Source organism: Camellia sinensis, chromosome 7, assembly GCF_055761805.1.
Source record: "Camellia sinensis isolate YWXY chromosome 7, ASM5576180v1, whole genome shotgun sequence".
Lineage (NCBI taxonomy): Eukaryota > Viridiplantae > Streptophyta > Magnoliopsida > Ericales > Theaceae > Camellia > Camellia sinensis.
In genome coordinates, this window is record NC_138967.1 from 87,444,238 (window position 1) to 87,469,375 (window position 25,138).

At 33.0% G+C, this 25,138-nt stretch overlaps 1 protein-coding gene across 24 annotated transcripts; it reads right to left on the reverse strand.

Annotated features, from left to right (window-relative positions):
- Positions 1-4,375: 4,375 nt before the first annotated feature.
- On the reverse strand, positions 4,376-18,136 carry LOC114286274 (uncharacterized). 24 transcript variants are annotated; one of them, XR_014335596.1, is made up of 8 exons: positions 17,891-18,136; positions 17,648-17,772; positions 7,311-7,530; positions 7,049-7,100; positions 6,183-6,273; positions 5,993-6,110; positions 5,004-5,110; positions 4,376-4,893 (listed from the first exon to the last, which is right to left on the reverse strand). XR_014335596.1 is itself a non-coding variant. In XM_082878531.1 (7 exons), the coding sequence occupies exons 3-6, from the start codon at positions 7,465-7,467 to the stop codon at positions 5,102-5,104; spliced, it is 318 nt and encodes a 105-aa protein (XP_082734657.1). In that variant the 5' UTR covers positions 7,468-7,530; positions 17,648-17,772; positions 17,891-18,136; the 3' UTR covers positions 4,376-4,893; positions 5,004-5,101. The 24 variants fall into 24 exon arrangements, 16 of the variants coding, with proteins under 16 accessions (XP_082734657.1, XP_082734654.1, XP_082734655.1 ...); XR_003637486.2 differs by lacking the exon at positions 7,311-7,530 and having other exon boundaries at positions 6,011-6,110; XR_003637481.2 differs by lacking the exon at positions 7,311-7,530.
- Positions 18,137-25,138: the final 7,002 nt, after the last annotated feature.

Genomic DNA, 25,138 nt, shown 5'->3' on the forward strand with positions numbered 1-25,138 from the left:
ATTCATGAATTATTATCTTTCCTCTAAGTGTGGAGGCTTTCCTAGCCACCATGAAAGATTCACCAAGGATCCTCTAGAGTGAAATTTCTCTAAAGTTTCCTAGAGTGCTACATTGTGTGGTTGAGATTTACTGGCAAGTCACATCAGAAAAATTGATGTGACTTGCCAGTAAATCTCAACCACACACTGTAGCACTTTAGGAAACTTTAGGAAAAAATCACTCTAGAGGATCCTTGCTCAGAAAGATTAGTGCGAAACTTTAGAATTGAAGTAGTAGGTAGTGTGAGAAAGGGAAAATTTTGAATTTTGCTTTCCTTGTTTGTTTGCACGATAAATTTATCATGACAATGTTGGAAAATGCAAGATTGTTAAATTTTATGTACAATCCATAGTAACATGGTAAGTTGCCTTTCAATTTCTTGCAAAACATACATAAATGTTTCTTGCAAAAAACAAAGAATGTTTTTTTCACTATTTTGTGACTTTTGATTTCCTATCTAAACATGCAGTTTTTTCACACTTTGTTAATTTTGACCTAACGAGTTGTACTTTGTTTTTCGAGTAACGTTCTTACGATAAGGGATGTGCATAGTAGCATTTCCTTTATATATGTATATTATATACTTGTAAAATTTATCTTATAAATGCTATATTTTTTGGAACAAGTATCTTAGATGATTAGTTTCAGTTGGATTGTTTATATACATATGCCTAAGAGGAGGGATGAATGTCATCAGGATAATGTAATTTAGTAATTTCAATTTGGGGAACTACATCCCAAGGACGCTAGGGCTGCAATTAATATATCAATGAGGAATTTTTTTATAATTACAACTAAAATGAGAAGGTGAAAAGTAAATATAAAGAGGCGGCAATCACCTATTTGATTTACCAAAATATCATTCTCTTCCTTTTTCCTTCCCTTTGATTTAGAAATATGGTCATTGAGTCCCATACAACCAATTTCCTCCCTCCTTGACCAACCCCCAACACCTTGCCTGCCACCACTAACCCCTCACCCACCTGTCCCTTCCCTTCTCCACCACTTGAAATCCCTTCCCACCCATTTCCATCACTTCCTCACAATACTCTCGTCTACCTCTTCTACATAAGCCCCTTCCAACCCCACCCAACCTAACACCCTAATCAACCCAAACCCAAGCCATCAGAACCCCCCAAACTCCTCCAGTCCCTCTCCATCTCTACTTTGCACCATCTCTCTCTTCACTATTGTTCAAAGATACAAATCCAAACTATGTAAGGTGGTGATGATCTACTCCCAATGTTTTGGCCTGATAATTACATGATATGTATGGAGTGGGAGAATAATATGTACCCAAGAAATTAGTCCGAGCAAGGCCAAACACTTTGGTGACCAACAAAAAAAAAAAGGAAAAATCATAAAGGAATATGTATCAAACTTTTAAAAACAAAGAATAAAAGAGAGAATATTTGTGTTATGTATTTCTTTAAATTATTAAATGGTTGAACCAACAAGTAAAATGATAAAGAAGTGAGCTTTAATTTTTGTATGGATTTTTATGCACAGGTCAAAACATCAAGATTGATTATTTGGTACCTAAATGTTTTGGCTTGTGCATAAAAATCCATACAAAAATTTCTGGAGACTTAAAGCTTATGTGCCCCACTTCAACGTAAGTTTCGTCACTAATGGCTAGACTCAAGAGTTGTCCATTCACATTTTGAAAAATCCGTGTGAAAAAAGAATCCGTTTCAATATGCTACCCCTCAAGGGTTGCATATAATATTCTCCCTAACTATTGGCTCTTTTTATTTATTTATTTTAATTGCTCGAAGGGTTGGTTTTGGTACGTTAGTCTAAGTCTTTACGCAATGGCTATTGATAGTTCAAACAAATGTATTAAAAGTTTCATCTCTTGTATTGTTTATGTGGTTTGTTTATGAAATGGGTTTGATGGGTTTCCAATAAAATGAAGAGGTATGAATGATGGATGTCTATTACAAATAAACTTTCTAACGAAGTAGTGGTTCTTGAATGATAGGTTCATGTCTATTTCAAAGTCAAGGTTTTGGGAATTGATTCGTTAAGATCACAACTTTCAGTTAAGGTTGGGACTCACCTTTTGCATCAAAATCCAAATTTAGCAAAAGGTAGAATGTTGGAGGTTTTAAAGTACTGGGATTATCTTACTAGTTTTATGAAACATAATTAAGAGATGTATTTTTGGGAATAGACTCGTGCACTTGTGGTAAGTGTTTTAAAAATGGTAGACTTAGCAGGAAAACATGGCAATTTTTTCTGAGCTTTCCCTCCCTTTGAGTCTTCTTATAGGTTTTGCTATTCCCTTTGTATTATGTTAGATAGTGCCTAGATTGGTTTATGAGGGTGCCTTATGGATTAAAGGGAAAACAATTAAATATTGTGCAATTGCACACTTACACGCCAAAAAAGAAGAAGAAGAAGAAGAAGAAGAAGAAGAGGTTTTTGGTTAAGAGAAAATACATAACATCTTTCTCATATATTTTTGTTGGATATGTCGTTTGATATTTGAGCAACTGGTTTTTGTTATTTGCTATAAACTCTTGATTGTGATGTGCAAATCCGTAAGTCTTCTTTGTGGTAATTGAGGCTTCTTTGTAGCATTGATTTGGATTAGGGTCTTCTTTTATTTTGAAGGAGGAGGTGTATCATTGTCTTATTAATTATTTATGTTTAAATTTCTTTCTTTCCCTTATTGAAAAAAAAAATTATTGATTAATTAGTCAAAACTTCCTCTTTTGCTTTGAAGTTGGAAAAAACTAGCTTTCAATCTAAAACTGCTACAACGCACGCTTGCTATTAGCTTATTCATTTACTTGAGGCATAGGTGAGATAGAATAGGACTTCTTTTTAGCCTCAAAGCATGTCTTACTTAGTTAGTATACACAATTATTCTGTACAGGACTTGGTCTCTGAGTTGAGTTAGATTAGGTATTGTGAGAGTGGCAGAGGTTTGGGCAACATCTAGGTTTTCTGAGGGCCTGCTTGTTTTATTCTTTGATGTAGTAGGGTGTGGGGTGGTTGTGTTTACCACTGTTCAAATTTGCACAATCTCTGGATGACTATGAATCTACACTAAACCTACAGTAGCGAAGATTACAAATACCAATTGTGCAAAACCCACCGTCACAATTTGGAAAAAAAACAAAAAATCAACATGCATTCAATTTTAAATCTGTACTTACCCATGACTTTTATTTTGTCCTCCTTAGCAGGTATAGCCATTCGGATTGGTAAGGTCCTGGATGTGGTGAAGCGATTGGAAAACACCCAAGCTTGTATGGACAAAAGGTAGGTCTAGATGTACGAGGAACTAAAATCTATGTAAGTGACATTGAATGAATTGACAAAAAAAATGTAGATACCTCTCATGAGGATGGAGGACAAGGTGAGGATAAGGAACACGAAGAAGAGTTGGGAAGAGATGAAGATGATGATGATGATAAGGGAGATAAAGAAGAGTCGGGAACAAAAGATGTTGAAAACGAAGATGAATTTCTAAGGAGCCTTGACCTTGGCCTTTTCATTGTTTTCTATGCTTAGACTAAACTGATTGTTGAATATGTTATGAGTTTTGTGGTTGTCCCAATATATTTATGAACACTTTTTGCTTATTTTTGAGAGTTTAATATGATATGTTTCGTGTATACAAAAATTCTTAGTAAATATGACCTCACCAAGTTGTTTATTGTTTGAAATATGGTAGCAAATTGCCCTTTTTTTTTTTTTTCTTCTAAATTTTTGAAAATTGTCAATAAGGATAAGTTACTTGATGTTTGAAATATGATGTATTTTGCTTATGTTTAATGTATTGAATAGTAATTTATGAGGAGATTGTGAATGATACAATTTGTTAACTTCAAACCTTGTTATTATATTCATTTCTAATTTGGAAACCTATGGCCTGACTAAACACTCAAGATTTTAATTTTTAGCTTTTATTTGGATTATAGTCGATGGATTGGCCAATTGATTTCTATCAAGGCAATGCACTTTCCAATTTCCAATCGATTGGTAAATTGATTGGGAACCTATTAGTCAATCAATTCTTACGAGAAAGTGAACACCACTCAATTGGCCAATCCATTTTGGAGCCCATGGCAATGACAAAAAAAAAAAAAAAGGTTTGGCATCCTTATATAATTTGCTTAAATATTGTTTACAATCGATTCATAGTGAATCTATTAGGCACTAAGCATGTTACAATCTCACAATCAATTGGAGTAAATTTGTATTGTCGGCTGGCAATGGTACACAATCAATCGTGCAATCAATTGCTCCGTACTCTTGCAATATGGATGCATTTTGTGCCAAATAGATTGGCATCCAAAATCAAATTTACAACCTTACACATCAATAATCTACACATACATGGATTACCAAAATCAAATTTACATCCACATTACATCATCCATAACGAAGCCATCCAAATTACATCACATCTAAAAAAAAAAAAAAAAATGGTCCCTGGTCAGTTTTGGTGAAGGGGTTAATCATCCATGTCCATTTGTTGGCCTTAAATCATCGCCAGAACCTTCACTTCCATCAAATTTCTCCTTATTATAGGAACATGAAATGGCCTTATCCCCATATAAATCATCAAAAGTATATGCCTCATTATGAAGGTCAACATTAGGAAGGTAAGGATATTGTTATCGTGTCGCGTACCAAATATCAAAGATTTTTGAGATAGGATAAATGCTGTCATTAGAAACTAGACACATTTTTTTTGTTCTTGTTAGAAAATGGACCTTTTTACCACATTCAGTGCTTCTCATCAACATGCTGACTGGCCATACCAAAGTATTCATAATGAAAGGAACATAGATATAATTTTTTTAGTGTGAACTTGAAGTGACAAGCATCCAAATCTGCAAGTTCGAAAAAAAGAAGCAACGATATAAAATATCAATTTCCATTAACTATTAAAGTAGCAATGAAATAAATTTAAAACTAAAAACAAGAATAAAGAGATTCTTACCATGTGAAAAGAGTCAGCCAATATGAAAGAACATGTGGGAAAGAACATAAGCAACACAAGTCTTTCAAAACATGAAAACTATAAGTGAGGAACTGCCATTAAAGCACCTTACATAACCAAATAAAAAAGTCATATCAGCAAAATAATAAAATAATTCAAAAGCATCTAATTTCACAAGGGCCAAGTGAAGTTGAACAAAGACACAAAATCAATGAAATCCATATTGTTTAAATCTCCACAGTTAAATATTCATAATTCTTCAAGCTAAATATAAAGTTCCTTACTATAGATACAACCTCTATCAACATCAAAAGTATTTCACAAAAGCCTAAACATATACATTGACAAGTCTCTTCCTCCAAAAACAACGTTTAACCATCCATCTCCAAAAAGCCATATCCAAATCAAGGATGCGTATAACCAACTATACAAAAAGATATTAGAATCTTAACTGAGACAATTGACTGCTGTTTGCTTCTTTGGGGGGGCCAATTCACCCAAATTTAAGTGTCATGTGTAAGTTTTTAAACAAATTTTGAAGCTTGGGAGGGGCCTTGACCTCCCTTCGCCACCCCTTCAGTCCGCCACAATACATACATATGTATTAAGAAAGTTAATAGACATACATTTTTCAAGTTATATGTACATAAAATCTATAAAGCAATCAAGATTCTCTACTCGTCTTTAATTGAGTTAGCCATGGTGTTGCTTTGTGATAAGTTTAACAAACATGGTTAATTTAATTGAGGGAGGGTGGAGTGTTGATGGTTCAAGTGATGGAAAGTATTGACAAGAGTACTTGCACAATTCTTTTTCACAGTTTTTCTAATGAAACTTTGTATGAAGCACATGAAATGCACATATGGTAGTGTCATTAGGGAAATTTAGCATTCCAACAAAGCAGTGTCATTAGGAAAAGATCCATAACAATAAGCTTGAATATATCAAGGCAAATACAAAAACATTAATCCAATTGATTAATATATTACATTATATAAATTGCTCACTGGCCAGAGGGAGAAGCCAAGAAACCAACAACTCATTGTCATGGGTGTCATCACCGACAGATTCCCTAACTCATTGATGTCCACTAGAAGTATGAAGTATCTGTGCAGATCAATATCATTTCTTATTAAATATAAAGTACATAGAAAAAATATAAGATATTAACTGGATCACCTCTGCTACATGTCTTAATGTAGACACTCATCTTGTTAGTGCTCACTGTTTACATAATGCGAGCAACATGCTTTCTTTTAAACATTGTAAACTGCAATTAGACTTGATAATACAAAATATGGATAAAAATAATAATAATAAAATAAAGAAAAATGAACATTTCATGAAAATTATATTTCATTAATTGGATTCATAATACAAAAACCACAACACATTCAACTATTCCATCCTTTGAAATAAAATGCTTTATTTTTTCCTTAACAAATTCCTTCTTTTGAGAAGGGCTAATTTTCTCTCTATTTAACGTGTATTACTCTTTGTCAAACACACATCATATTGATTCAACAATATTTGTATTAGTTTTATCTTTAAATATTAGATCTCTCTATTTAACTTGTATTACTCTTTGTCAAACACACATCATATTGATTCAACAATATTGGTATTAGTTTTATCTTTAAATATTAGATTTTCCAATATTATATTATAGATCCATAATAGGTATCAAACTCAATTACAAAATCAAAAATAAGAATCATTCGTAAATAGTTTAGCAACCACATCCGTTGAACAGTCTACGTAATCAAAAAGTTTTGGGTCAGAAAATGAAATCTACTCCTCACAAGCATTGCAATTTTTTCCACAAGATTATTTCAATTAATTCATTTATGTAGATGACATTCTTACAATTTTCAATTAAAGCACAAGAAAGAAAAGAACTCATTTAAGGTTTCAATATCCTGATTGTTCCCGACGCTGTTAGGATTACAATCCTCATATTTACAAAAAACATAATTTTAATATTATTCAATTAAACAAGCATACAACAATCAAACTTTCGTGATAGGACTACAGAAATAACTAACCTTCTGGCCATTAGGAAGAATAACATGGTCCTCTGCATTAAATAACTAAGGCCTACAAACAATAACAAAAACATAAAAATTAGAACTTCAAAAATGGACAATCATATAAATAGATTTACAAATATCAATAGAGAGAACCAGAGATTATAGGGTTGGAAACAATAGCACCAAAATACAGACTTTTTTATTGTAGAAAACATAAACATAGCTAGGGTCTAGAAATTAGGAAAAGGATAGGGAGATAGAGAGAAATCGGATTAACCTGTGCTGGGTAGAGATTGAGACGGGTGGGTGTAGAAATCGGCAGCAGCAACTATGGATTCCAAGGAAATTTCCAAACGAAGCGGTACAGTGGTAGTGTGTGGGTGTAGATAGAATGGGATGAAGAAATCGCTGGAAAATTGCCTAGAAACTACCATTTGAAATCACAATCCACCAAACAATCTTCAAACTGCCGCTCCACCAAAGGACTCCCTCTCTCTCTTGATTGATAGGAATGGAGAGGGACCAGTTTGAGAGGAAGGAGTTACATAGACAGAGAAAGAGAGATGTGAGAGTGAGATGACTACGGTTTTGTTTTGTTAAAAAATTAAGGAGGGAATTTTAATTTAGGTAAAATTTTGGACATTTCATTTGAAATTTTGGGAAGAAATTTTTGAGGCAAAATTTTGTAGTAAACACAAATTTTTTGTAAGTCATCTCATAACAGTTTTGAACACCACAAAATCAAGTAAGTTTTCATAAACTCACGTACATTATCTCACAAAAATGCGTAGGTAACACAAATTCGAGTAAGTCATTTGACAAAATTTAGACCAACACAAAATTAAATAAGTTTTCACAAACTCACGTAAATGATCTCACAAAAATGCGTAACTTAGCACAAATTTCCCATAAGTCATTTCATAAAAGTTCTGAAAAACACAAAATAAAGTAAGTTTTCACAAACTCGCATAAGTGATCTCACAAAAATGCATAAGTAACACAAATTCTCAAACTAATAGCATATGATGAACAACCGAAATTCTCAAACTAACACAAATTATATTAATATTTGATAAATAACACTAATTTAAATAATGAATTATTTTTTTAAATTCAATAATTATCTTTTTAAAATAACAATTACTATGTTTTTTTTAATAGTTTATATTTAACAATTAAGGATTATTACATTTAAGACAAATTTTCATTAAACAACATTAACACTTGGGTAATTAGTAAATTGCAATTAATAATTTTCATAAAAATCCGCTTAAAAGGCATAATATATGCCTCAGTTAAGTAATGATACATGAATTGGAGATGATGCATGGGTTCTAATGCCATGTATCCTATCATAATATTGGCAGCCACCGACACTGTAAAGACCCTAAATCACTTTTCTACAATCAGCAAAATTAATTAACTAATCAATTGCACATCTAAAATTTTGCAAAATCATTGATTAACTAATTGATTGGAAGAATTAGCCACTCCATTCGATTGCCCAATTCATTGGATGGCTTGACCAACACTAATCCATTCACCAATCGATTGGAAGGTTTGTCCACCACCAATCAATTGTGCAATTGATCGGATGGATTGGCCAACACTAATAAATTGTTCAATAAAAATTATAAACAATCATATGGTATAATGCCTCCCAATGTTCTAAGACCGGGAAAAAAAATCTTATTACTATTTTCCTTTATCCATTATTTTAGGGAGCAAATTATTCATTAAACAAACAATAGCTACTAATGATGAAAGATTAAAGAGACTCAATTTTCTAAAGTATAATCAGTTATATTCTGTTACCAACATTCCACGACTACTCTTCATATGGTTTCAAACTAGAAAACACTTTACTTAAATAAAACAAATAAATATAAATCCTATATTTAGGTAGAGTATGACAAATTTAAAGCTAAAAGTAAAGGCAAGGCCTAGAAGACATTCATCACATTGTAGAAACAAATTGTGAACAACAAAAATAAATAAATAATAGAATGAAAATCATGGCATTGACATTTTACCAGGATACATATAACATCAAAGTTTTGTAGCAAACACTTAATCTATCCCCAACTTAAAATAATTACCTGATCCAATCATTGAACCCCCAAAGTTAAAGCAATGTCAAAACTTCAATATGATGAGAGATTCACAAAATTTTATCAATTTTGTAATTTAACTAATTAGTCCAAAATTTACCTTGTTTTTTTTTAAAAAAAATTTATCAACAAAAAAAACTTTTATTAATGAAACAAATATACACAAAGATACATATAGACGTCGATAAAGGAAGGAAAGTGCTAGAGCATCTCACCCTTTTCTTGGTCTACTAAAGACAATTTTACTGAAAAACTAGATGAAGGTCAAACCAGCCAAAGATCAATGTGGATACATTCATAGAAACTACTACATTCATAGATAGAGCAAACCTAGTTACTTCATGATCATGAGCCACACAAGGTCCTCTAGTCTAAACAAAACAAGAGTTAAGAAAAGACAACAAATATATGACAATCACCTAGCATAACCTCTATTTCAACACTAGTTCTACGCATAAAATTTAACTCATGAACAATTGATCGAGCTTCACTTTCAACAATAATTACCTAAACAAGTGGCAAAAATGCCACGTTTATCCATTAAGCAGATCTAATGGTAGCCACATTTAATGTCGACAAATTGATTCATCATCATTTCAACTATCTGTATTGGGTTTCCTATGTTTTAAGTTCAATTTCGTCAACTATGCATGAACTTCAGCACTCAAAGAAACATTTGTTTCTAAACATAAGTTCCGGAAATATAAAGTCTGATTACTACAACTTTTAAAACAGAATTTAAGCTTTGATAGTTGAGACGCATTAAATGACTCGGTGTGTTTTGTGGTTCCTTAAGAGCAAATAACCCTAGTCACTATTGCAAGTCACAAGCATCAATGAAAAAAAAATAAAAATAACAGAAAATAATTTTCAAAAACTAAAGCAAACATAGTATATACTTAGCAAACATAAGATGACAAATGAACGTGTACATAATAATGACCACCTATTACATCCATTAATTAGTTTCAAATTGTATAGCCATGTTAATCTTGACTAATTGTTTCAGTAATCCAAGATTCAATCAGCTGAGCTAAATTTAAACTCTGCTTATCAACACAAATATTCACAACAGGCCATAAGTTGCCGTAGCACATAAACAATCAAAACTTTCCTTTATAAAACCTTAACGATAATGATAACAGTAACAAAACTTCAATAGCACTTACAAAATATAATCCAACATATCCAAGTAATGAACCTACCAAGCCCATAGAGAGCACCTGGGGCAACATAGATTTAGCGACAAAACATTAAAATAACACAGAAACAACTCTATCAAGGCTTAAATGAACTTCAAAATCACATAATCTCAAAAATTACAACTAGAAAAACAAAATCAAATCTTTCTTCAAAGTGAATGGAACTGTATGAAGCCGGATTTTCAATTCTTTCTTCAAACCAATTACTAAATTCAATCAGATATTTTTGCAAGCACTTGAAGTACATCTCACAATCCAGATTTCAAACCCATAATTACTATTATTTGTTGCCAAAACCAAGGTAAAAAAGAAGCAAAGATGCAATAATACAAACTACCATTTTTTTAAAGATGTTGTGAGTGTCACAAAATTGCTTAATCAAACTAAAGCGTCAGTGACATAATTAACAGTTACCCTACAACTATAAAACAAGTACCCCACCCTAGAAAAAATTTAATCGAGAATAAAATGACATTCAAAAATTAGATCATACATATGAAATAAACTCAACTACCTCATAATACCCACTACATTAACATAACAAATATTAGAAAAGAAACGAAGATAAGTTCCTAATCAAAATCAATTTGAGAAAGTCAAATTTTGTTAATGCCAACACCCAAATCTATCCTTCATCTTCCAAGTTCTATCTTTATCAGATTTCCACATTCTCTACCAAAACTTAAAGCTAAAACACCTTTTTCTCCTTAACCGCTATCGTATTCTCCCTGACATCCTTCTTTATTGTCTCCAAGTTGTTCCCCAGCACTTCCATCCCACTTTTCATCTCCATCTTCATGCTTTTTATGCTAGCTGTAAGATTAGTGAGAGCAGTTTGCAACTCCTCCGACTGAGGCTTGGCTCACTGCTCAACAGACCCCATGTATGATGCGAAGGAAATAATTGTGATTATAGAGGAAACAAGATGGAGCAGGTCAGCCATGCTAGAACCACTTTTCTTTCCTTCAAAGCCAACGACATATATAGGGTTGACCCACTTCTTTTGGACAATCAACGACTTACCAGCTAATGCTAATAGTTACAATAGTGTAGCTGAAGAAAAAAAAAAAAAAAAAAAAAAGATGAAATCACTACCTCTCCTAAGGATTTACCAATTCAAATTAAATGCCAAAACTATTCAACCTAAACAGCCAAATCTGCAGAAAGCAAAGCTCCTAACCTCTGCATGTATGCAACATTGACAGATTATAAGATAACATGTTCAGCATGCGCTACCTTGATCAGTTGATAGCAGCATAAACTTTTGTGTATACTAGCAAACATAAGACATGACAAAGGGTAGAATCTATCAACTGATCAAGATAGAGCATGTTGAACATGCTATCTTATAATCTGTCAATGTTGCATACATTCAGAGGTTAGGAACTTTGCTTTTCGCAAATTTGGCTATTTAGGCTTGAATAGTTTTGGCATTTAATTTTAATTGGCAAATCCTTGGGAGAGGTAGTGATTTTTTTTTTTTTCTTTTTTTCAGCTACACTATTGAAACTATTAGCATTAGTTGGTAAGTCGTTGATTGTCCAAAAGAAATGGGTCAACCCCATATACGTCATTGGCTTTGACAGAAAGAAAACTGCTTCTAGCATGGCTGACCGACTCCATCTTGTTGCATCTATATTCACAATTATTTCCTTCGCATCATACATGGGGTATGTTGAGCAACGAGCCAAGTCTCAGTCGAAAGAGTTGCAAACTGCTCTCACTAATCTTATAGGTAAGATAAAAAGCATGAAGACGGAGATGAAAAGTGGGATGGAAGTGATGGGGACAAGTTAGAGACAATAAAGAAGGATGTCAGGGAAAATAAGACAGCGGTTAAGGAGAAAAAGGTGTTCAGCATTAAGTTTTGGTAGAGCATGTGAAAATCCGATAAAGATAGAACTTTGGAAGATGAATGATAGATCTGGGTGTTGACATTAACAAAATATAACTTTCTCAAACTGATTTGATTAGAACTTTTCTCCGTTTCTTTTCTGATATTTGTTATGTTAATGTAGTGAGTATTATAATGTAGTTGAGTTTATTGCATATACTTTTCTCTTAATGTTTGGATTGCATATGTATAATCTAGTTTCTGAATTTCTTTTTATTCTCGGTTAAATTTTTTATGGGGGTGTGAGACTTGCTTTACAGTTGCAGGGTAACTGTTAATTTAAATGTCACTGACATTTTAGTTTGATTAAGCAATTTTGTGACTCACACAACATCTTTAAAAAAAATGTACCTTGTATTATTGCATTTCTGCTTCTTTTTTACCTTGATTTTGGCAACAAATAATAGTAATTGTTGGTTTGAATTCTGGGTTGTAAGATGTAGTCCAAGTGCTTGCAAAAATGTCTAATTGAATTTAGCAATTGGTTTGAAGAAAGACCTGAAAATCCGGCTTCATACCCCACCCTAGAAAAAATTTAATCGAGAATAAAATGAAATTTAAAAACTAGATTATACATATGCAATAAACTCAACTACCTCATAATACCCACTACATTAACATAACAAATATTAGAAAAGAAACGAAGATAAGTTCCTAATCAAAATCAATTTGAGAAAGTCAAATTTTGTTAATGCCAACACCCAAATCTATCCTTCATCTTCCAAGTTCTATCTTTATCAGATTTCCACATTCTCTACCAAAACTTAAAGCTAAAACACCTTTTTCTCCTTAACCGCTATCGTATTCTCCCTGACATCCTTCTTTATCGTCTCCAACTTGTTCCCCAGCACTTCCATCCCACTTTTCATCTCCATCTTCATGCTTTTCATGCTAGCTGTAAGATTAGTGAGAGCAGTTTGCAACTCCTCCGACTGAGGCTTGGCTCACTGCTCAACAGACCCCATGTATGATGTGAAGGAAATAATTGTGATTATAGAGGAAACAAGATGGAGTAGGTCAGCCATGCTAGAACCACTTTTTTTTCCTTCAAAGCCAACGACATATATAGGGTTGACCCACTTCTTTTGGACAATCAACGACTTACCAGCTAATGCTAATAGTTTCAACAGTGTAGCTGGAAAAAAAAAAAAAAAAAGAGATGAAATCACTACCTCTTCTAAGGATTTACCAATTCAAATTAAATGCCAAAACTATTCAACCTAAACAGCCAAATCTACAGAAAGCAAAACTCCTAACCTCTGCATGTATGCAACATTGACAGATTATAAGATAACATGTTCAGCATGCTTTACCTTGATCAGTTGATAGCAGCATAAACTTTTGTGTATACTAGCAAACATGAGACATGACAAAGGGTAGAATCTATCAACTGATCAAGATAGAGCATGTTGAACATGTTATCTTATAATCTGTCAATGTTGCATACATTCAGAGGTTAGGAACTTTGCTTTCTGCAAATTTGGCTATTTAGGCTTGAATAGTTTTGGCATTTAATTTTAATTGGCAAATCCTTAGGAGAGGTAGTGATTTCATCTTTTTTTTTTTTTTTTTCTTTTTTTCAGCTACACTATTGAAACTATTAGCATTAGTTGGTAAGTCGTTGATTGTCCGAAAGAAATGGGTCAACCCCATATATGTCATTGGCTTTGACAGAAAGAAAACTGCTTCTAGCAAGGCTGACCGACTCCATCTTGTTGCATCTATATTCACAATTATTTCCTTCGCATCATACATGGAGTATGTTGAGCAACGAGCCAAGTCTCAGTCGAAAGAGTTGCAAATTGCTCTCACTAATCTTATAGGTAACATAAAAAGCATAAAGACGGAGATGAAAAGTGGGATGGAAGTGATGGGGAACAAGTTAGAGACAATAAAGAAGGATGTCAGGGAGAATAAGACAGCGGTTAAGGAAAAAAGGTGTTCAACTTTAAGTTTTGGTAGAGAATGTGAAAATCTGATAAAGATAGAACTTGGAAGATGAATGATAGATCTGGGTATTGACATTAACAAAATATAACTTTCTCAAACTGATTTGATTAGAACTTTTCTCCGTTTCTTTTCTGATATTTGTTATGTTAATGTAGTGAGTATTATAATGTGGTTGAGTTTATTGCATATATTTTTCTCCTAATGTTTGGATTGCATATGTATAATCTAGTTTCTGAATTTCTTTTTATTCTCGGTTAAATTTTTTATGGGGGTGTGAGACTTGCTTTACAATTGCAGGGTAACTGTTAATTTAAATGTCACTGACATTTTAGTTTGATTAAGCAATTTTGTGACTCACACAACATCTTTAAAAAAAATATACCTTGTATTATTGCATTTCTGCTTCTTTTTTACCTTGATTTTGGCAACAAATAATAGTAATTGTTGGTTTGAATTCTGGGTTGTAAGATGTGCTCCAAGTGCTTGCAAAAATGTCTAATTGAATTTAGTAATTGATTTGAAGAAAGAACTGAAAATCCGGCTTCATACAGTTCCTTTCACTTTCAAGAAAGATTTGATTTTGTTTTTCCAGTAGTAATTTCTATGATTATGTGATTTTGAAGTTCATTTAAGCCTTGGTAGAGTTGTTTCTATGTTATTTTAATGTTTTATGGCTGAATCTATGTTGCCCCAGTTGCTCTCTATAGGCTTGGTAGGTCATTAGGACTTGTTGGATGATATTTTATGAGTGCTATTGAAGTTTTGTAACTGTTATCATTATCGTTATGATTTTATAAAGGAAAATTTTGATTGTTTATGTGTTGCAACAACTTATTGCCTTTCGTGAATATTTGTGCTGATAAGAAGAGTTTAAATTTAGCTTAGTTGCTCTCTATAGGCTCGGTAGGTCCACTAGGATTTGTTGGATGATATTTTATAAGTGTTATTGAAGTTTTGTTATTGTTATCATTATCGTTATGGTTTTATAAAGAAAATTTTGATTATTTATGTCTTGCCGCAACTTATTGCCTTTTGTGAATATTTGTGTTGATAAGAAAAGTTTAAATTTAGCTCAGCTGATTGAATCATGGACTACTGACAATTAGTCAAGACTAACATGGCTATACTATTTGAAACTAATTAATGGATGTAATAGGTGGTCATTATTATGTACACGTTCCTCTGTCATGTCTTAAGTTTGCTAGGTATATACTATGTTTGCTAGGATGTGTGATCGTTTTATTTGGCTTTAGTTTTTGGAAATTATTTTATCTCTTATTTTTATTTTTTATTTTTTTTCATTGATGCTTATGACTCGCAATAGTAACTAGGGTTAGTTGCTCTTAAGGAACCACAAAACACGCTGTGTCATTCAATGTCTCTCAACTATCAAAGCTTAAATTCTGTTTTAAAAGCTGTAGTAATCACACTTCATATTGACGGAACTTATGTTTAGAAACAAATGTTTCTTTGAGTGCTGAAGTTCACGCATAGTTGACGGAATTGAGCTTAAAACATAGAAAACCCAATTCAGATAGTTGAAATGATGGTGAATCAATTTGTCGACATTAAACGTGGCTACCATCGGATCTGCTTGATGGATAAACGCAGCGTGCATTTGCCACTTGTTCAAGTAATTATTGTTGAAAGTGAAGCTCGACAAGTTGTTCATGAGTTAAATTTTATGCATAGAACTGGTGCTAAAACAGAGGTTATGCTTACTGATTGTCATATATTTGTTGTCTTTTCTTAACTCTTGTTTTGTTTAGACTAGAGGACCTTGTAATAGGTGGCTCATGATCATGAAGTATCCAGGTTTGCTCTATCTATGAATATAGTAGTTTCTATGAATGTATCCACATGAATATGGTACCATAGCATTTCTCATTTAAATTCTCGTAACCATAAACCTAAATGAAGTTCACATTGTACTTACAAATTTACCTACATATAAGTAAATAAATTAAACTAAATTTAAAATCCAATTGAATCAAATATACATGAATAAATATTCACTTTGTCTCAAACTATTTGTTCCGTGCATAATTAAAAAACTTAAAAATAATATATTTGATCCATTTGTATTTATTTAGAATATTATAATTGTTGTTTTGTTAGTTATTAAGAGTACTTACATGTAAGTCCTAATAAGTAGACTTATTGTCTAATAGGTCCTATGAGAAAAATTTGTCATAAAAAAAGTCACTAATTGTAAATTTTAGCGGCCATTTATAAAAATCATGACAAAAAAAAATCACTAACTATTATCACAAAAAAATTATTTTTAACGACAATTTTACCAAGACTTTATGGGAATTAAGTCCAACTATTAGGACCTATTGGTAGTTTACCCTGGTTATTATTAATTATCTAGTCATTAGGAGTTCTAACATTAGTGAGTTATAGGTTAGGTTACATGTGAAGCGGTAGTGGATTGTTATACGTTTATGAAGGTCAGATTTAACTTGATTGAACCAACATTCAACAGAGGTTTCCCCCTCAGGGTGGGTCTCTTTCCAATTTCTTCTCTCTTTTTTTTTCAATTTCTTCCTCTTCTTTTTGTCAATTTTTTTTTCTTCTTTATTTATTTATTTATTTGTGTTAATGTGTTAATTTTGTTACGAAAAGGGGACTGAACTTCTAATTACTAGATAACAAATAATAATAATAAAATAAAAATTATAATATGCTAAAATAATCCGAATTTACCCCTTAAAATCAACCTTGCTCTCAGGGTTGAAATACAACTGGATGACATATTAAAACCAGCGATTCAGTTGGCAAATAATGGCGGTTTCGACTTGGTGGTTCGGGCAGATTGGCGGTTTATAAAAAAGAAAACATAATTCAAATTACAAAACTTGAATCAAAGAGTAAAAAAAATTAATTTAAGTAAAATAGTTAAAATGGAATAAGTTAAGCAGATTGTTTCTCTGATGTTCTATATATATCACTACATATATCTTCAAGCAAATAATTATATTCAACAGATCTAGTAAGGAAAAACCCTTACTCATACTGCTTTTATCCTTGTTTAGAAAAGAAAATTAAAAAAAAAAATTACTGCTTTTATACATTTCCTTTTCTTTTTCCACAAATCTAATATCTAAATACAATTCTTGTCAATACAAAATAATCGGTATTTTACAATTTTGTTTCTCTCTAAACACAATTTTGTTTTCTATTTTTATTATTTTACAATTCAACAACACTACAGATAGATCCTTTAATCAGAAGGTTTCATGGAACAGGTGAAGGCAACATAAATGAAAAAAATCTATTCTTTTGACCATCAATGATAATTTTTAGTAATTTAATAGCATTAAAATATTATGTTCATATGTCGTCTCAAGAATCAAGATCACACAAATAGTTAAAAAACTGTCAAAGCAGGGGAGAAAAAGCAGAAATAGAGCAAGACCCATATGAAAAGTACACTATAAAAGAGAGTAGTTACCTGAAATCTGGAGCTTCACCGTCGGACTGACAGTGAGAACTGAGAAGTTGAAGTTGCTCGCAGCCAGACTGAGCATAAGATGGAGAAGAGAGAGCTTCAATCGTCGGAGAGACCCCTATTGCACACTAGAGAGAGAGCGAGGAGAAAACATAAACCAAAGAGAGAGCAAAGGCAAAACATAAACCAGAGAGAGAGAGAAGAGAAAACATAAACCAAAGAGAGAGCATAGAGATAGCCATGTACCAAATCTGGAAAAAACAGCAGTGACGAGTGGAAAAGCAACGCCAGAAAGGCCAAAGGTGGCGACTAGCAAGAGTACAACCACGGATATGTGAGAGGCGAGGTGAACGGTGCCAGAGGGGAGACGATCGGTGGCGATTGGCGGCAAAGGCGAGTCGATCAGTGGCCATCGTCTACAAGTGGCGAGATGCAAGAGGCGCTTAAATAGGATGAGATGAGGGGCGTTAGGGTTTAATTTGCAGTTTGTGTGTATACACATATATAATAAAAATAAATAAATAAGAGAGTGAATGGGTCGGGTCGGGTCGGGTAGCTTAGTTGGGTTGCATTTCTCCAACCGCCACTCGCACTAACTCGCATGTTCTAGACACCCAACCCACCAACCAGTCCGCCAAAAACCAAAGACACAGGTCGGCTTGGTTTGGTGCAGTGCAATGGCCTTATTTGGTAGAGTTTACTTCTAATTTATTTTAGTTTTTGACTTAATTTAAATTATTTTGATGTATTTGGTTCAGTTTAATAATACAACTTATAACTTTTTGTAAGTAAAAAATTAACTTATTCTTTGAATGGGGAAGGAGAAGCTTAATTTATAAGTCAAAAATCATGTTATATTCACAGTTATAAGGTATGAGCTGTTAGGGTATAAGTTATAATCACTTTCTCACAACTCTACCAAACGGGCCAATGTTGTTTTGGCAATTTTGACAGTACTGTGTACAGTTCTAAGTAGAATCTATAAAAATAAAAGTGCACAAAAAAAAAAAAAAAAAAAAAAAAAGAGATTCTATAAATCTTAGTTCTAGACAAATTTTAAACATAATCTGGTCTATGTGGTTTTGTTTGGTGTAGCTGTTAAAACAGATTATAGATTATACCTTAACAGATTATACATTATGACTTTAATCAGAAGCTGCTAATATGTTTGGTATAGCTGTTGGATTATAGATTTAAGTTGCTGAGTAGTATTTTTTAAATAAGCTATGAAGTAGATTTTTCAATTAACTTTTATTTTTTATTATTCACTATTTGTCTACATTTCTCATAAAAAATAATAATAATATTTTATAGTCCATTTGGATCTTTTTTTATTTTTAAAAAAAATAAAAAATAAAAAAAATTTAAGAATATAACCGTGAATTAACATGTCCACAGCAGAAACTGATAATTAAAAGTAAGGGATTAGCAGCTTCTCATAATCAGCTTTTTTGACTTAAAATAAGTTATTAAAATCAGAATCTGTTTGAAATAAGTTTAGCCAAACAGTCCAAAATAATTTTTTAAAAGCCAGAAGCCATAAGTTGGCTCAAAAAAGCCCCATCAAACACCCCCATTGTATCTCTATAGGAAATTTTACAGCTTTTAAAAATCTGGGCATAATTTCTTCTCTCATGATATCATTCTTTTTTCTTTTCTTTTTTTTAATCTTAATTTTGGACATTTAGAATATAGCTTAGTTGCATCAAGCCATTTTCTCTTTGTCAAACCTTCAAAAAAAAACAAAAAACAAAAGCCTCTTTAGATTTTTAATATATTTTGATCAACATAATTTGATTTGCTATTGGAATTGAATCAACTGCGTTATTGATAACCATTGGAAATAAGAACCTCAAAATAAGATATTGAATTAACTCACAATTAAACATGGTCACAATTGTCGTAATAGTTTTAGTAGAGATTTTGGGCAAATTATAACCTCTTTTCTTGTATATTCTTTTGTTATGAACCTACTTAAAGCTCAAATTCTTGGTAACTGAAGAATTATGTGTTTGAATAAATTGGTACTGCTCTTCAAATGTTCTTAGGGTCTTTTGATTTCTTTGTTTTCAGAGGATCTTTGTTTTGATTCACATTTGTCTCTGATTTTCCCAACATTGAAGAAACTCTAATGCATGTTTTGATATTTTAACGTTATTGCAACCTCCGAATTGTTTACTTGGATTTAGCAGTAAAGATGACATTATTTCTTCCAAGAGCTCTTGTCTTTAGGAATGGCAACGGGGCGGGGTGGGGCTGGGGATCACACTCTCCGTCCCTAATCCCCGACGGTAAAAATTTCCCATCCCCGGTCCCGATCCCCGACGGGGAACCTATCACCGTCCCCATCCCTGCCCCCTAACGGGGATCAGGTTTCCCCGACCCCGAAAATTTCCCGCCCAAATCTGTTTCAACATCATCAACAACTTTTAACATCAACAAAATCATCAAGAACATCATCAAAAAAATCATCAATAAGAAGTGGAGACAAAATTCTCAACAACAAAATCATCATCAACACTCTGTGCATCAACTATAAAAAAAAAATAGACAAATAGAGACACACACCTACATGTATACATGCACATCAACACAGATCTGAGTGTGCATCATCAATCAACACAGATCTGAGATCTGTGTGTCATCAAACAAATTTGAGATCGGCGATGGTGACTACGAAGAATGTGGACGACGGTGGCTGCGATCGGCGATGGTGACTATGATGAAGGTGGACGATGGTGGCTGCGATCGGTGATGGTGACTGTGACGAAGGTAGACGACAATGGTTGCGATGGACGACGGTGATAGACGAAGGTGATGGATAACGAAGGTGGACGACGGTGGCTGCAACGAACAACGGAAGAGAATGGCGGTGCGAGGCGACAGAGACGGTGGCGTTGAGGGGGAGGAGAGGTGCGAGAGTGAGAGAGAGACTCTGAGTGAGTGGGAGGGAGAAAGAGAGAGATAAAAAACGGTGATGAAAAGAACAAGAGAGAGAATAGAGGGAAAAGAGAGAGTCTGCAGATATGAAATGAAAGAGAGAGAGAGAGAGAGAGACAGACAGACAGAGACAGAGACAGAAACAATATATAGAAAGTATATTATATATATATATATATATATATATTAAGTTGGGGACAAATGGGCCAGGGCGGGGCGGGGCGGGGTGGGGCCAAGGCCGGGGCTTGGGCATTTATCACCGCCCCCGCCCTGAAATTGATCAGGGATTAATATTTAAATACCATCCCCATCCGTTGGGGGTATTTTTTGAAGAAAAATCGTTTAAGTTGGGATCGGGGATCGGGTCCCCCATCAAGCCGGTTTCAAATTGCCATCCCTACTTGTCTTAAATACTTGAGCTTGCCACCATTCACATTAGTAGGTAAACTTCTTTCTTAATTTTATGATAATATAATTTTGGAGAAATGGTAATAGAGAAGTTATGCCTTACATTTAGAAATCTCTGAGTATTTACGAATAATTTGGAAATGGTTTAATATATTAATAAAATCATTTTTATTTAATCTTTACCTTTTTATTTTTTTTTCTTTTCAGGCTGTATGACGTAATTTTTTAATGGATTGTTCTAAGATTTTCTTCTTTTATGCTTAAATGGATGCTAAATGTATATTTGTTCTAACTTTGATTTGTTAATCATAAGTGTATTTTAAGTTCATCTAAAATAGCTATTGCTACATGTATTTGATTGACTTTTTTCTCACCCTTTGCCACTGGCAGCAATTACTCTCCAACCATCCCCAGCCTACAACCATGCCTTTCTCATCCTTCCAGCTGATGCTAGACTTAATCGCTAATTTGCACCCTCCTTGGCCCCCTTCAACACTCCACAGCCTTAGCCTCAGCCCCAGCCCTTGCCTCAACACCAACACTTTCACCACTGCCATCCCTAACCCTCGCCCAAGCCCGATTTCGGGGGGCAACCTCTTTGGGCCTCCAAAAAAACGCTAAACATAAGGTCCCAAAAATATTTATAGAGGGAATTCTATTTACACCCAAACAATATTTAAGTGAGCCCAATTTTTTGATACACCCTATTAAATTGTTTAGGGTTACAATTTATTCTCAATGCAACTTTTTTTTCTCCCCAAATTACCCTTTTGAAGTACACCCAAATAAAATAAATTAAAATTTTCAAATTATTTTTGAAAAACTTTTCTTTTGAGCTTAGGATTAATGACTTGTTTGGTTATTAATCTAATACACATTATTTTTTCCAGGTAACCAACGCAATGGATATTAGCTTAAATCAGTCAAAATTAAAGCTTGATTTTGATATATATATATACATGGATATATATATATATATATATATATATATATATATATAAGTTCATTATATTTAACCTAGTTTGCATAATAATACACCAAAAGATTGCGATTTTACATTAATGGCGAGATTTGACTGTTAATCCACATGATTAGAACAAACAAAATTCATGATTTAGTAAAATAAGAAACAAAAACACAAATTTAGGGTTGATGTATATAAGTCGAAATAAGTGAAATTTGAAGCTTAAGTTTGATAAATGAAGACCATGTATATATACTAAGATATACAAATATATATATATATATATATATAATCAAATGTTCATTGAAAGTTGTAGGTTTTTTAAGTGCAACTAATAATATAATAAAAAATAATGATGTTGATAATAATGGTGTGTTTTGGTGGAATAGATTGAAATTTTGGAGTAAAAAGAAGAAGAAAAGAAAATAATTAAAACTTGGAGAAGAAGATGAAGAGATTGAATAAGAAAAGATATAATTGATTAAGGTATACCATGAGAAAAAATAATATTTTATTTTAATATTTAATATGTATTGTCTTTATTAGTAAATTCATATTAGGTATAATAGAAATTAAAATTTAAAAATTTAAATTGGGCGTACTGAGATAATTTAACGTGTCACGGCCTGGGTTGTTTCCAAGCTATCCCTGCGGCACTTAGACAATCTCAAGCTTGATTTGATGATACTAAGTCAGCCTAACTCATGAACTTGCAAGAAGAGAAGTAAGAAGACAAAGAGAGTTTGAGAGAATGTCTTGTATTCACTTTGAGAAAGCTTTACAACTCTTGGATGGTTTGGAGCATATGAGCACCTCCCCTATTTATAGGCTCCTTAGGAGCATTCTAGAACTCTCAAGAAAATGTCATGTAGAAGCTTCCGATGGAAGCCTTCGTTACAAGCTACAAAAATGTTCTAAAATGCCTTCTAAAACTATCTACACAACTATCTAATTATATGTACAAGTGTATAGGTTCTTGAATTCCCTAGGTCCTTCTAGAATTCTCCATAGTCTTCACATGTGCTAAAGTTTGCTAGGGAGTTCTAGATTCTTCCATTAGCCTTTCTTTCTTGCATGCTCCTCTCTGGATATTTTGGAGAATTCTGTAGGGATGTGACATTTCTCCCCCACCTATGCTAGCGATGTCCTCGTCACATCCTCTTCGCGAAACTTTTGTATTTGCTCCTTGAACTGCCACCAAGATCGGCTGGGTCCCAACTAGCCTCGTTTTCAAGTAGTCCCTTCCATTTTACTAGGTACTCCACGTCTTCAAATGACTTAATTAGCCATCATGTATTCAGCTTCTTTGTCATATGAGGCTATGACTGTTGTTGGTGCCCTAGATGACTCTTTACGACTTGGATCTTCCTTGTCAGCATGATGAGGGGGCGGGAAACAGAGATTTTTAGCTCTAAGCCCAAGAGCAAAGAAAGCCACACACAACACTCGAAGATTAATTGAAGTCTAACATTATTGATCTTCTTTTAACTTTCATCTATCACAAATAGTGAAGGTATTTTCTTTTCCTCTCTATTTTATTTATTTATTAATTTTATGGAACTATTCGTCTAAATTTTTTGAAATTAATAGAGAACTGTAATCATATTTCTGAAGATTTTATATACTTTTAATATTTTCTTATTACTTGTTTCATATCATATTTGTTATATAAAATAGGTTTCAAGTTTTTGCTTAATGAAATATTTGTTTGATGATGATTATAATTTTTTTTTACTATTATGATTACTTGATTTTTTTATTTATTTTATGTTTATTGATTATTGAATTTGTTATGATTGAGGATCAAGTTAACTGTTAGCATTATGATGATGATGATGTTAGTAATTTTTGATAAATTATATCAAACACGCCAATCAGAATTCTTAGAAAGTGAATTATTGTAAACTTTGCTATAGATTTAAGCAAAATTTATTAGACTTTTTGTGAGTATCATTTCTTTTAATATGTATGAAAGGTCCTATATTTATCGTTCGCTTTGGGTCTTGAATAACTCAGAGTCGGCATTGCCCTCACCCAATCCCCTGGTTGAGATTTAATTAATCCAAAACCATGTTGTTTTGGGATGAAATTAAAAATAAAAAATAAAAATCTTAAGCCCTAGCTCCTAGTTCGCATTTCTCTTATTCTTCTATGAGCAACACAACTCCGCTAACGAACTAGCAACACCTCTAAGGACAGAAGGTGCACACATGCCAAAAATGCACTCTTAGGCCCTGCCCTGGGCAGAGGCAAGAAAGGCTTTTGCCTTTGGACCTAAAAACTCGAATGAAAATAAGATCCCCAAAATTTCTTAGTTCTTTATACTATTAGATATTAAAATAAGATCCAACATAATATTGAGATCCAATTTGAAGGACCCAAAACAAAAATCCTTGTTGGGCCAAATTTAAAATAATAAATTATATATGAAATTGGATAAGGGGGGGTTCTGGCCCTGCAAAATCTGCAGAAATCTTACATATATATTAGATATATTTTTTATATGTAACCTCTAACAGGTGGCTCCCCTTGGTGTTTCTTTACTATTTATCTTTTGTCTTCTCTTCTATTTGAAAGATGGTAGTTCCACCACCTCAGCCATCTACTAAAAAAAAAAAAACACTAAAGTTAGTGGATTAAGCATCGTCCAGCACAATTTTGATAGGAAATTATGTACCTTTTTGTAGTTTTACAGTAAAGGAGACCAAATATTGTCATTTTATAACATACTATTTGTTATATCATAGTGTTAGTATAAAGAATTTTAATCTTTGTTGCTTCAAAGATGGTTATACTTAGTGAGTGTTTTATTACTATTATTATTATTATTATTATTATTATTATTATTAAAGTCAACATTTATATTATTAATTTGGTCCCTCCAATTAAGAAATCCTACCTTCACCCCTGTCATGATTAAATCATTGCATATAGTCACAACACTCCACGATATCGCACACCATCCCTAGCATCTGCCAGAACGAAGCAAACCAAATTATCATCTATCACCATCATCAATCACCATCCCTTGAGCCTACTGCCATCCTTTCCATTGTTATGTTTCTATTGTTAATCTCTCTTCAATTTCAATAGCACCACCATAGTTGTAAGTCACCCCTACAACTCCTAGCTAGTCCACTCACCTCTTCAATTTTATTATTTTCAAATCTTTTTTCCCCATT

Bases quoted from the DNA above. Each gene is read 5' to 3' on its own strand.
- LOC114286274 (XM_082878523.1), bottom strand. From the start codon at position 7,467: ATGGTAGTTTCTAGGCAATTTTCCAGCGATTTCTTCATCCCATTCTAT. The intron at 7,101-7,310 runs GTTAATCCGATT...TATTGTTTGTAG, and splicing joins TCAATCTCTACCCAGCACAG to GCCTTAGTTATTTAATGCAG. The intron at 6,111-7,048 runs GTTAGTTATTTC...TGATCTGCACAG, and splicing joins TTCTTCCTAATGGCCAGAAG to ATACTTCATACTTCTAGTGG.